This window comes from Pteropus vampyrus, unplaced genomic scaffold (genome assembly GCF_000151845.1).
Source record: "Pteropus vampyrus isolate Shadow unplaced genomic scaffold, Pvam_2.0 Scaffold326, whole genome shotgun sequence".
NCBI classification, from domain to species: domain Eukaryota; kingdom Metazoa; phylum Chordata; class Mammalia; order Chiroptera; family Pteropodidae; genus Pteropus; species Pteropus vampyrus.
The window spans coordinates 2,133,927-2,146,715 of NW_011889107.1; the positions used below are offsets into that span (position 1 = coordinate 2,133,927).

The 12,789-nt window shown below is 34.5% G+C and overlaps 1 protein-coding gene across 1 annotated transcript in view; it reads right to left on the reverse strand.

Annotated features, from left to right (window-relative positions):
- Positions 1 to 12,789, reverse strand: part of ZMPSTE24 (zinc metallopeptidase STE24) — a 34,829-nt gene that overhangs the window by 3,364 nt on the left and 18,676 nt on the right. Inside the window, exons 7-9 of the mRNA XM_011377974.2 lie at positions 11,635 to 11,819; positions 5,107 to 5,211; positions 2,292 to 2,435 (exon numbers count right to left, since the gene is read on the reverse strand). Coding sequence (XP_011376276.1) covers positions 2,292 to 2,435; positions 5,107 to 5,211; positions 11,635 to 11,819 — 434 coding nt within the window. The remainder of the gene's footprint in view (positions 1 to 2,291; positions 2,436 to 5,106; positions 5,212 to 11,634; positions 11,820 to 12,789) is intronic.

Here is a 12,789-nt window from a genome sequence, read left to right on the forward strand (position 1 = left end):
CTTGCTTGAGGTCACACAGCCAGGTGGTAGTGCTGAAATTTTCAGGGACTCCAAAGCCCATGCACATCACCTTCCTCAAGAGTCAGAGTGAAGTCGTGGTAATTTATATTCAGACTCTTTTTCTTTTTAAAAAAATATTCATGATCATTTATCTACCTTTAAAGGATAATGACAGCCTTTACTGAGCATATTCTAAAAAATATGCTATAGCTTTTAATGACAATCTCAAAATTAAATTTTCTAAAATGTTCTGAGCTCTGCAGCATTGCCAGAATAAAGATCCAGTCTCCAAAAGAATAATTTCTTTGCATACTGAAGTACTGTAGGTTGAATGATAGATATTATCTTAAAATACTTAAGTATTAAAACAAAAAAAGGTTAAAAAGTCTCTCATTTGTACTTCTTATTGCCGCTAGCAAATATAAGAGTTTCAAAGCAAAGTTTGAGAGTTCTTGCTACCTTCTAAGATATGTTCAAACTCAGTAACTGAATTCTGCCTGAAATTTCTTTTCAAATCTTGAATATACTTTTAGGGATAGAATCATTAACTGGTATGTGTTTGTGTCTCTCTTTCTTGCTTGCTCTCTCAATACTAAGGCAAATTGTTTTTTGAATCTCACTATAACAAATAAAGACATAAGCAGATACTAATATGCACCTACTGCTCTTATATAGTTTTCCAAACTCTTCTTAGTAATTTTCCCCATAAAATCTCTTTCCTATCATGCCCTCTTCAACACTGACATTAAACATAAGATTTTCTTTTTATATATCCAATCTTTTTAAAACAAATCTTAAGGGCTCTCTAAGGTTTTAAAAATTATCTCTGTGGATTAATCACATTTCAAATTACTCTAATGCTCCACATTTATTTAGACATGTTTTGAAGTGAACTCAACTACTCAACATAAGGAAACAAACAAAACAAAAAACCCTGAATAGCCCAGTTAGATGCCACAAAGAGTAATGACTAAGACTAATACTACTTACAAGAGGACCCTTCTACTCAGAATCTAGTGACTTTTACTTAATAAGGAGGATTATCTGATTTTCCTGTCTATGGTAGATTAAAGAAGAAAATTAGAAAGGAATAGTGGAGTAATGGAAAGTCACGTTAATAGTAGCGAGGATTATCAGCCTGACTGTGAGGGAAGAGACAAGAAAATTAGTCAAACAAACAAACAAACAAATAAGTAAGTAAGTAAGTAAATAAATAAATAAATAAATAAATAGTACAATCGCTGAAAAAGTAGAGCAGTCTGGATTCAATAGTACACCTAGCTCAGTATCCTTAAGGCATTACTGAACTATGACAGAAGACAGAAATGACAATATTTTAAAGTGGTCTGTAGTCTCTAAGCAGTAATAAACTGTGTAAGGCATTTTACAAATATTTTCAATAAGTTAAAATACAAAATTAAAATATTAGAGTTTAAAGATCTATCTCAGTTCTTGGAAAAATCTGTTTAGTTTATGGGACAATGCTATACAAGTATGATCTATTCCTCTCTATTTTTCTTTTCTGGTGCCTTATCCTTCTCTCTCTTTTTATGAACAAATAGGATTCATTCAATTTATCTTAAAACCTTAACTCTACAATCTGTTCCAAGAAATAATTCCGAATGGCGATATCTCAAGCTCCCCAATATTATTTCTTGGCTTAATTTGGAAGTCGTATCAAATATTACAACATGTTGTCATCATCGGATTTGTTAATAGTCTCATTAATCCATGTCTTATCATATGTATGAAGCCCCACTACTAAGCAATTCCAAAGCAGTGGTTCTTAAACTTCACTTATCATAAAGTACCCAAAATTCTGATTTAGAGGGTCTGGAGTGGGATCTTAAGGCAATTTTGAAGCAGGTGGTCAGAGAACACAGTCAGAGGAACACTGTCATACAGTCTCCCTTATCTAGCCATACATATACTCAATTATTATTTGTCTTGCTCTCTCACACACAGATTTTGAGCATTGGTGAGTATGTGGTCTAGGCCATAGCATTCCAACAGTTAATCTCCATCACCAAGTCTCTGAGGTATGTGTTATTTCAAAGTTTATACTACTAAAGTCTAATTCTTCACTTTTTTTTCCCCCAAACAAGTTTTTCTTTATTTGGGCTTGGGTTTTTCTGCTCCTGTCTTACACTGGCCAGTAAATCAAGGGACTAAAAGACTTTGTTTCATCTCCTTGTTAAAACTATAGTTCTGTTTATTTCTTTTCTCACTACCCTAGGGGTTCTAGATTTGAAACAAGACATATGTGAATAACTTGAAAGATTATACATTACCTCATTGTAAGGTGAAAATATAAACTGGAAAATGATCAATAATCCAATTAGAGTGGGCTGGCTGTCATAAAAACCAAATGCAGCAAAAAGCTCCTTTCGACCAATCAACACAGCAAACAAGAAGAAACACAGGAATGAATTCATCTAGAAAGAAGGACACAAAATTTCTAAGTTATTACTGAGCTGATTTCACTGCAGTACCAAAAAATTAGAATAAGACATTATGGCGTTAATATGGGGGCCAAAAAAAAGTTTAGGTAGTTTCATAGTTTTTAGTCTAGAAAGAAAAATAAAATTTCCCCAAAGGTATAAACTATATAGTTTTCTCTAAGGACAAGCTTAAGTAGAACCTCCTATAATTGACAGTTTAAAGTAATCAACAGCTATAGAATATTTTCTTCTTGTAAAAAGTTAAAGAGCTAGAATGGATTCGGGCATTGTTTGCACTAGACCATAATCAGACACAAGGCCTCCCACTTGACGTTGATTGGCAGGCTCCAAAGAAAACAGGCATCCCTTGAATTCCCTTTAAGACCACTGGAGCTTTACTGAATAGTTACAAAGGCCCAAGAAAAAAGTAGGTCTATCTTTAATAATACATAAAAGAGAAAAATTATCAAAAGTCTGTGCCAAAATACTAGTAAAGGGGTACTGGAATAAAGCTGGAGAACAAATACTATTCTTTTTCCTTAGCAGATGAGGATCTCAGAGGTATACCACATTTAGGTGTGTTGCTCCAAACCATTTATCAGGTGACTCAAAAAGCTGCCAGCTTACAGTGGGGCTCAGAGAATAAAAAGGCTCACCAGCTGGCCCAGGATGAAATGCAAGCAGCTCTGCCACTCAGCCTGTATAACTCAGTGGATCCAATATGACAAGCTCCAAGAGAAAACTTCACTCACAGTGAAGGCCCCTAGAATCACAAGCTTTGATGCCTTTTCCATCAAATAACCACTGTCCTTTTGAAAAACAACTTTCAGTTTGCTCCTGGGACCTACTAGAGACTGATTCTTGGCCACAGGACATCATTATCTCACAATCTGGGCTGCTCCTCCTGAACTGGATGCTATTTTGATCCATCTAGCAAGGAAAGTGGTATGCTTAGAACTCCAACATCAGGTGTAAGTGGTAAATATAGGAGTGGGAATGAAAAAAGTCTTGAAGGCAGAAGTTTAATGAGCAGGTGGCTTACACTCTTGGTATGCCAGCTCCTGATACTCTGCCACCCTTCAATGACCTTTACTCATGAGACGTTCCCTATAATTATTTAATTAAGGAGGAAACATTTAAGGCTATTTTACAAATCACTTAATATGCTGGCACTAGCTAAAAGTAGACTGCTGTGGCATTACAGTACCATCCTGGAAGACAGTGGTGAAAAGAAATACTCTCAGTAAGAAACTTTAAGCAGTTTACCTCATCGTGCACTCAGACTGGTAGGAGAGAGGGCCTGAGATGATTATATACTAACTAATTATTATATACTAATTAATTGGCAGTGGACAACTAATGGTTTGGCTGGATGATCAGGGCCTTGGAATAAACTAGAGTATGACTAACAGGGAGATCTGGAAAAGAGAGATGAGAAAAACTTCCAAAATTAGCCCTGAGAATGATAATATTTTGGTCTAATGTGAATGTTCACCAAGAGTCCCTAGCAGAGGAGGCTCTCAGGGATCAGGTGGAGAAGATGTCTGCTCTGTGGATGTTAGCCAGCCTCTTTCCCCAGGCACTCGAGGACTTGGTCACGAACCAAGTGGCCAAGGTGACAGGGATGGAGTCAATGCATTAATCAATAACACAGACATCCCCCCACTGGCTCCTACCAGGTGCTCAAGCTATCAGAATTGGCAATCAACCCCAGCCCTGATGAGGTAGCACACCTCAGGGACCAGGCCAGCAGCTCATGGTAGGCTGACTTCATTGGACTCCCACCTTCATGAAAGGGTCAGTGATTTCCTTGTTTGATACAATATTTACTTTGAACTTAGATATGGACTTGTTTAATGTTTCATTCACTGCCGTGTACCCATACAACATAGCTTCAAGCCAAGGAACTCATTTTTATACCTACAGATGTAAACCACCAGAAAATGCCTATAGGGGTTCACAAGTCTACCCATGTAATCCAGCACCCAGAATCAGCTGGTCTTTTAGAAGGGTATAAAGTCTCACTTAAGACTCAGTTAAAGCTACATATGCTCAGAACCAGTCAACAAGATAATAGTGCTATTTCACCCAAAGCCTGCAACCTGTGGTCACTCTGTAGGTTTAGAGCTATTAATGCCCAGAGGAGGAATGTTATGGCAACTGTTATTTTCTTCTTTATATTTAGTACATTTTCCAATTTCTTTTCAAAAGATGTATGATGACTTTTAAGAGAGAAAAAGATGTTTTTTAAAAAGCATTTTAATGTCCAAATTATCTAGGCTCATGCCTTTTGACCTTACAGCTCCCATAGCTGAGTAACCCAGGTGGTAATGATGATAGTGGTAACAATAATAAATTTTATAGTACCTACCACATTCCAGGTACTACTACAAACTCTTTACATGTATTAATTCATTTAATTCTTACATCAGTCTTATGAAGTATTATCATTAATTAAGTCATGGAGGCAAAGAGAGGTTCAAGAATTTGCCTGAGGTCAAGTAGGTAGTGAGTCACAGGTAGTAAGTCAAGGAGCCATGGCGTAAAGCCAGGTAGCCTGGCTATAGCATTCGTCTTAAGCTCTCTACTATAAGACCTCTCATGCCTGCCATATTTCTCATTTGACTACCATGCCATAAAAGGAGAAATGTCACTCCAAACTTACCTGGCTAATAATGATATTTTTGACCGTGTGTCCCAACTTCCAATGTCCCAGTTCATGGCCTAGTACAGCAAGCACCTCCTCATTTTTGCATCCTTGTTTCTTATTCTGAATCAAAGAACAAATTAAAAATACATTAACAAGAACTTTTAAAAAGTTTATACCTTTTAACCCAGTAAGAGCCCTTCTTAGATTCTAACTTAAGGAAACAATTAGACTTTTGTGCAAAATTATTCATTCACTTAACAAAACATTCTCTGAACCACTCCATGTTAGACACTGGGTTAATAAGCATTAAACATAGAATCATGTACAAGACAGACATACTCTGACTTCATGAAGCTTACAGTCTAATTTAGATTAGGAAAAAAAGTGGAAAAAATATAAATCTTTGTCAATAGGGCAATAGTTAAATAAATAATGACAGTCATATGAAAGCCATATTATAAACCCACTAGAAATTTTGTTTTCAAAAATTATGTTTTGATATGGGAAACTGCTCATGATAGATAATGTCAAATAATAGTTATGTTATACACCCATTAGAAATGTTTTCAAAGATTACATTCTAACATAATGGTTTATTAGGTGAAGAAAACAGGAAACAAAACTAAAAACATAGAGTATGATTCTAATTACAAAAAAATGTGAATATGTATGCAGAAATACACAAATATAGAAAACAGACTGGAACTATATCAAAATGTTAGCAGTTTTTCTACGTGGTATAATTACAGTGATGTTTATTTTATCTTTCTTATATTCTAAATTATTCACTAATAAGTACATATCACTTATGACCTCCAAAAAATACACCAGGAATTGCCATTTTAAAAATTGTGACTTCCAAGTTAAGATGGCAGAAAGAACATTCACATCTAATTTTATTCCCTCTAAAAACTCCAATCAAACTATAGTCAATGGCTATATATTTTTTAAAGATATAAACTCACAAGGATGGGAGAAACAGTAGAGATGATAACAGTGACATTTTGCAAGCAAAAAAGCAGACGGACAAATGATAAGACTAAGCAGACCAAAGAAGGCTGACTCATAAGCCAGTAGTAGAGAAAACGGAAGCAGCCTGATTTACACCACAGTGTCTTCAAAGGGCTTGGGAAATAACAGCGTCATGTACTTCTGGAACTGGGGGAAAAGAATGAGGTGACTAAAATAAGAATTGGGTGAGAGCTGTTTGAGAAATGGTTAAAACTCCAGATTCCTTCTCCAACTCCACACCAAAAGGCAACTGCTCCTCCCTCATCCTGGCAGAAGCCTGAAAGTTTATTCTCCCTGGAAAGGGTAAAAGAAGAGGACCTTTCAACTGGGGGTTTGCTAAGCTTGTCAATAAAAAAAAAAAAGTGACTGTCAGTTTGGATTTAAAAACAGCCATTACAACGAAATCCATTGCTATGCTATGTACAAGATATCTAAAACATAAGGATGTTAAAAGGTTAAAAGTAAAAGAATGAATGATAGTGGTGATGGTTGCACAACATTATGAATATACTAAAAACCATTAAACTTTACACTTTCAAATGGTTGAAATGGTGAATTTTATCTCAATAATTTTTTTTAAAAATGTAAAATGATGACATGACTTCTAGTAAACACCAATCAAAAGAAGGTGGTATAGCTATATTAATAACAGACAAAATCAACTTAAAGGAAAAAAGTATTATTAAAAGTCACAACAGAATGCTAAAAGGTTCAATTTACCAAGAGGATACATTAACTCTAAATTTGTATGTTCCTAATACTACTTCCACAGAATATATTAGTTAAAAATTTTCAGATTTGGAAAGAAAACCTGACAAACCTATCATAATAAAGGATGTGAAGATACCTCTCTCAATAACTGAAACATCGAGCAAATAAAATATCAATGATTTAAAGATCTCAACAAAATAATATACCAGCTTGATCTACTGGAGACATATTATACTTGTAACATTAGAGAATATAGATCTTAGAAAGTGAAGACTTAAGGTTTTGAAAAAAATTCCAGCTACTTAAAAGGGTGAAGTACAAAAAAACAGACGAACATGGAATTGATTTTGTTTTATACAGTTTAGAAAAATGCAACCTAATGGGAAGCAAAGTTTATTGGAATCTAGATATTCTATTACTTTCCTCTCCTTTACTGATTCCTCATTTTAAAGGAACATGACCACTTAAAGAAAAGCTGGGTAGATACATGAGAAAAAGGGATCAATCAGAGAGATTTACAAGATAGTATGTACATTTATTATCTTTTCCTTTCAAATATTAGAATTTAGGTCAGAGTACATTTGGTAGAGAAAGAAAAAAATGAGATAACTAACCCAGTTCCTTAAATGGCTAAGAGACACACACATGCACCTGTACCTTCAGGACATGGCCGTTAAGAGGGAGTTATGAATTAAAGCACCAACTAATAGACATCTACTTAAGGAGGAAAAGAGGTGCAACTAAATATTTACACACAAAGATATTCACTGCTAGAATATTTTTAACAGAAAAAAATTGGGAAACAACCCATATATCCAAAAACAGGAAAATGATGAAAAAAAAATATTTTAGAAAGACTAGAAATATATATAGTACGATGTTTATGGTTAGTAGGATATAGATGATTTTGTCATAGATATTTTTTAACCCTCTTATCTATCACTTTATGATAAGCAAAAGTATGTCTTTTTGTTTTATAATAATGATGTTAATAGCTCCTACTCATTAATGGCCTACGTACCGGACATTGACTATATTAGGTATTGTACATACAGTTCATGAATCTCCACTTCTATAAGGCAAGTATGATGAACCTCATTCTATATAAATTAACAGTCTTTAGGTTTCCATTTTCACAAGTTATCTGCTTCCCAATATGAACTATAAATTCTTTTATAAAACAACCAGTTCTCTATTAGAGCGCAGAGGCTCCTGTCTTTTGATTGACGTGTGGGTTTAGGAAGCTATTCAGAACTACACTGAAGTCATATTCAAAGATATGGAATGAAGAGAGCTTTCTACAAAAAGGAGACTTGCTTATTTGTGGTAGATTCTTAGGCAGAACTGGATTTTCTTTTCTTCCCACACACATTTCACATGAAAAAAAACAAAAATAAATAAAATACACATCTTTACTTTTCTATAGCAATATTTATAAAAGTCACACACTGATTCACTTGATCCTCACAACACCAAGCTGGGAAGGATGAAAAGTATTATCTTCATTTTAGAGATGAGGAAAAGGAAGCTGAAAAATTAAAATGTCTTGCTTAAGATTATCTTGCTAATAAGTTGTGGGTAAAACCCCAACCCACACCTTTGGAGCGTGTGTCCTTTCTATTATACTTATCAGCTGGGAAAACTTTCACATAACCTGAGCACTTGCTGGGGAAACACTTGTTTTCTTCTACAAAAGGGCAGCTTTTCTATACAGCTTTCATATACTTTTAATTTTCTTTTTACTTAAACTGCTTTTGAGACAGGTTGTCCCAATTATGTTCTCCATTTGTCTCCTCAAGGGTTACTCCAGACAGTAAGTTCCCTAGACATCTTTTAAAGTGTCAATGGCCAGTATAGGGACATTCATCGAAACGTTCATAGTAGTTACCTCTAAGAGGAGGGATTTCAAATAACTTTAGTTTTCTTCCTTGAACTTCTGTTAAAAATGAAACACTTCATCTCTGCATCATGCAGACTTAAAACCATAGTAGGTGGTCAGTAGCAGATGCTGAATAAATCACTGTTTCCTAAACTTTTGCCACATTTGTGTATTCTCTATGTGATTATTTACTTAGTATCTTTCTTTAAACCAATTTACTTTTTAAAACTTAACCTTATCCTAAATGATAACATTCATGAAACGTTCTTATCTTTTTCCTCATATACATTAATATATAGCTATTCAAATCTAAAATACTGATAAACTATCTAAAATCATCTCACCAGTGGTACATGCACTGGAAAGTAATACAGTTAATGAGTGCTGCTGAGTCAATCTTTGACCTTCTCCTTCACTCCCCATAATAGTGATGACCAAATGCTTTAAATCCATCTTTTATCGTGACTCTTCCATTTATTCTGACCTCTCACTCTAGTACATGCCTTCATTATTTCATGTTTATCTTGGATATCTTAATGCAATAGGCCCTATTAGCTTCCCTGCCTCCAATCTTTGCTCTATCCTATATGCTGCCACCAAATTTTAGCCTTCCTAAAACAAGCTTTGGCCTCTAACCAAGTCAATCTAAACTTTCCAGGCCACTGGAAACAACTACTCGAAGTCTTCAGAAAGAAGTATTTACAAACTAGTCCTGGCCTACCTTTATATCCCCATCTATAAGAATCTACTTAATCAGTCTCAGAATAGCCAGTATGTAATTTTTCTATAGCTTTATTCATTCATATCTTCAACATGAAAAAGCCCATCCCCAAGTCAAAATTCTGTCTAGTTCAAGTATCTTCTCTCTTAAGAAATCTGTCTGACCATTAAGATCTGCATTAACTTACTAATTTCTAAAAGCCACATTATTTCAGCCACTCACGATCTTTACCACACTGTGCCTTAAACAATGGGCTATTTGTGTACATATTTAGTCTCCTTTACTATAGGTTCTTTAGGGTAGGACTATGTCTAATACATTTTCATCATGTAACTTATACATAGATGCTAAAATATTTGTAGTTATCAACAAAATAAAGCAGGCTCTTCAAGACACCAGGAAAATAACTTAAACTCCATTCAGCTCAATCTTTTTAAAGATTTAAGCCAAAGAATACTGCTCTCATAGATACTAAGGTAGGTAATTTCATTCCATTGCTTGAAATTAGTGGACCACTATCTAATGTCTAGGTTTGGCTATAATGTAATCCACGCTGTACGTGGATACCTCTTAAGCAAGTTGACTTACTGAACTTGTTTGATTCCCCAGTGTTGTCTGTCACTTGTTTACCCTTTCTAGACTTCAGTTTTCCTAGCTATAGAATGATCTTAAGATCTCTTACTAGCTTTAAATCCTGATTCTTGGTAAGACCAAAGTGACTTTTATTCCAATATCCTAACTGGCAGAATAACCTCATTAAAAAAAAAAAAAAAAAAAAAAAACAAAAAACAAAAAACAAAATCAAAGGAGTTAAGCCTCTCCCAATGCTATTTAACCTCATCAGAGAATTTTGTTCCATCTACATATTTATAACAGGTTAGGCACTGTACTAGACCATCTTTTTAGGGTCAAAACAGATGCTCAAATGATGAGTTATTTTCTAGTACTCAGAATATATAAAATGAACTACAAAGTACTTCACATGTATTATTCCGTTTAATCTTCACGACTCTAAAAGGTTGGCATCTCTTAGCCCAGTGTTTCTCAACTAGCAGTGATCTTGCCCCATATGTCCCTGCCCCAGGGATATCTGGCAAATTCTAGAGACAATTTTGGTTGTAAATTGTTGGGTAGGGGAGCTGATGCTGGTATCTAGTGAGGAGAGCCAGGGATGCGACTTAACATCCTATGATGCACAAGATACCCTCTCACAACAAAAAGTTATCTGGCCCAAATGTCAACAGTGCTGAGGTGAAAAATCCTGCTGGCATCATCTTTTAGTTAAGAAACCAAAGATTTGGAAAACCTTACTTGCCCAGAGTTGCACAGATCCAAAATCATCTCTGAATGATACCGAAGCCAATGGCACATCACACACATACATACTGGTGACTTTTCTGATTAAATTTGTGCCATTTATTATCATTGTTCCCTCTTCCCCATGTAGTCTTGATACTTTAGATTTTGCTCATCAGCACCAGCTGACCTCATCCAGCAACGGATTCAGGAAAAGCCTTCTCAGACTCTCAGGTCAGATTTAAGAAATGTCTTTTCTAGTGCTCTCACTGCATCCAGTTTATATAGCTTCCTTCTGGCAATTACCATATTCTCCTCTTTTAACTATGAGTTCCTTGAGAGCAATGTATGCCTCTTTATTTTTGTATTCCTAGTGCCAATCAAAATATCTCAGAACAGATTATATGTTTCATAAATATCTATTAAACAAACAAAAGAAAACTAACCAAATTATATAACGTACCCAAGGACACAAAGCTACTAAATGACAGAACCATGATTCAAATCCAAGTCTCTCCATTGCCAAAGCCTATAATTACTATGTCTCAACGAAGCTAAAAATTACATGTTTATCTCTTCTTTATTCTGTCTGTGGGAATTCTCTGATCATAAAGGCATCAGGAATACATATAAAGTCCCTGTTTTAAAGATAGTTTATATTCATAGGAATTTTCCTATCTTATGCTTCCAATTTTAATGTGTACATTATGGAAAAGGTTATTAGCATGTAATAATAGTGACAATCATTCCCAAATACCAGAATTATAAAGGGGCCATGGTGTTTGTATTTGACAGTCTCAAATTCAAAACTGAATTTGAAATCTGAATTCAAAACTCACTACACAAAAATTGATGTTATTTTGAGTTGTCCCAGGAAATGTTTATAAAAACTAAACCAGAGTCTCTTAGGAAAAGAAGAACTCACTTTAACTTTAGCTTTTATTTCTTCACTGTCCCCTTCTCCATCATTGCGGGGTTCCATGCCAGACTCCTCCTGGATGTCTTTGTTTAAAACAGAATACTCTTCTAGTAGAGTGTCAAACAAAACTATTCGCTTGTTCTTGAAGAAGCCATAAAAATAAGCATTGCTGTGGGAAGAGCGTTTAGATCCTAAGGAAAAGACAGTTCAAAGCATGGAAAATAATTAAAAAGTCTGGGGTCCTTTGGAGAGACTCCTAGAAATTGAATTACTGGAAAGGACATTAACAATTTCAAATTGTTTAATACTTGAAGAAAACGGTATCAACATAAATCACCACCAGCAGTGGAGAATGTCTGTTTACCTGAAGTCTTGCCAACAAGTATTTATGCTCATCACAGCTGTGTAGCAATAAAAGTAAGTAAGTAAAACCTAAATATCCAGCAGTACTGGAATGATTAAATTATGGTAAAGCTATGAAATGGAAATTTAAGCAGCCCCCAAAACTGTACTTTTGAAGAATTTTATCTAGATAGGAAAAAGCTCACCAATATACTGACATAAAACTTCATGTATATAAAGTTCCATTATTGTCATAAAAAAAAGTCCATGTAAATAGAAAAGCATAAACACAAGCTTATTAAGAAATATACCAAAATTTTGAAGTGTTTATCACTAGCTTCTAGAACTATGAGTTTTTGTTTCCTCCTCTATACTTTTCTCTCTTTTCCAAAGCTTTTAAAGTATACTTACTTCTACACTCTGAAAAAAATTAAAGCTATTTTTTAAATGATTGGAAAAAACATACCTAGATTTTTAACAGTGGCTAACAGTAACTGAGCTGTGGTTGATTTTTATTTTCTTCTTTATAAATTTTTTTTTTTACTTTCTAAAGGTTATACAATGTGCAGTGAATTTCATGGTTAAGAGCAGACTTTGGGTTCAAATCTTGGCTCTGCCATGTATTAGTTGTGTAAATGGGAGAAACTTTCTTAATTTCTTTAGGTTTTATTTTCTGTTTATATTGTGAGGCTAGTATCTATCTCATTGGACTAGATGAAGGATTATAAGAAAAGTTATAAGTAAATCATATAAACTACACTATTACTCATATGTTTGTAAAAAAAGAATGATAAAACATTTGTTTCTCTTGAAAATTTA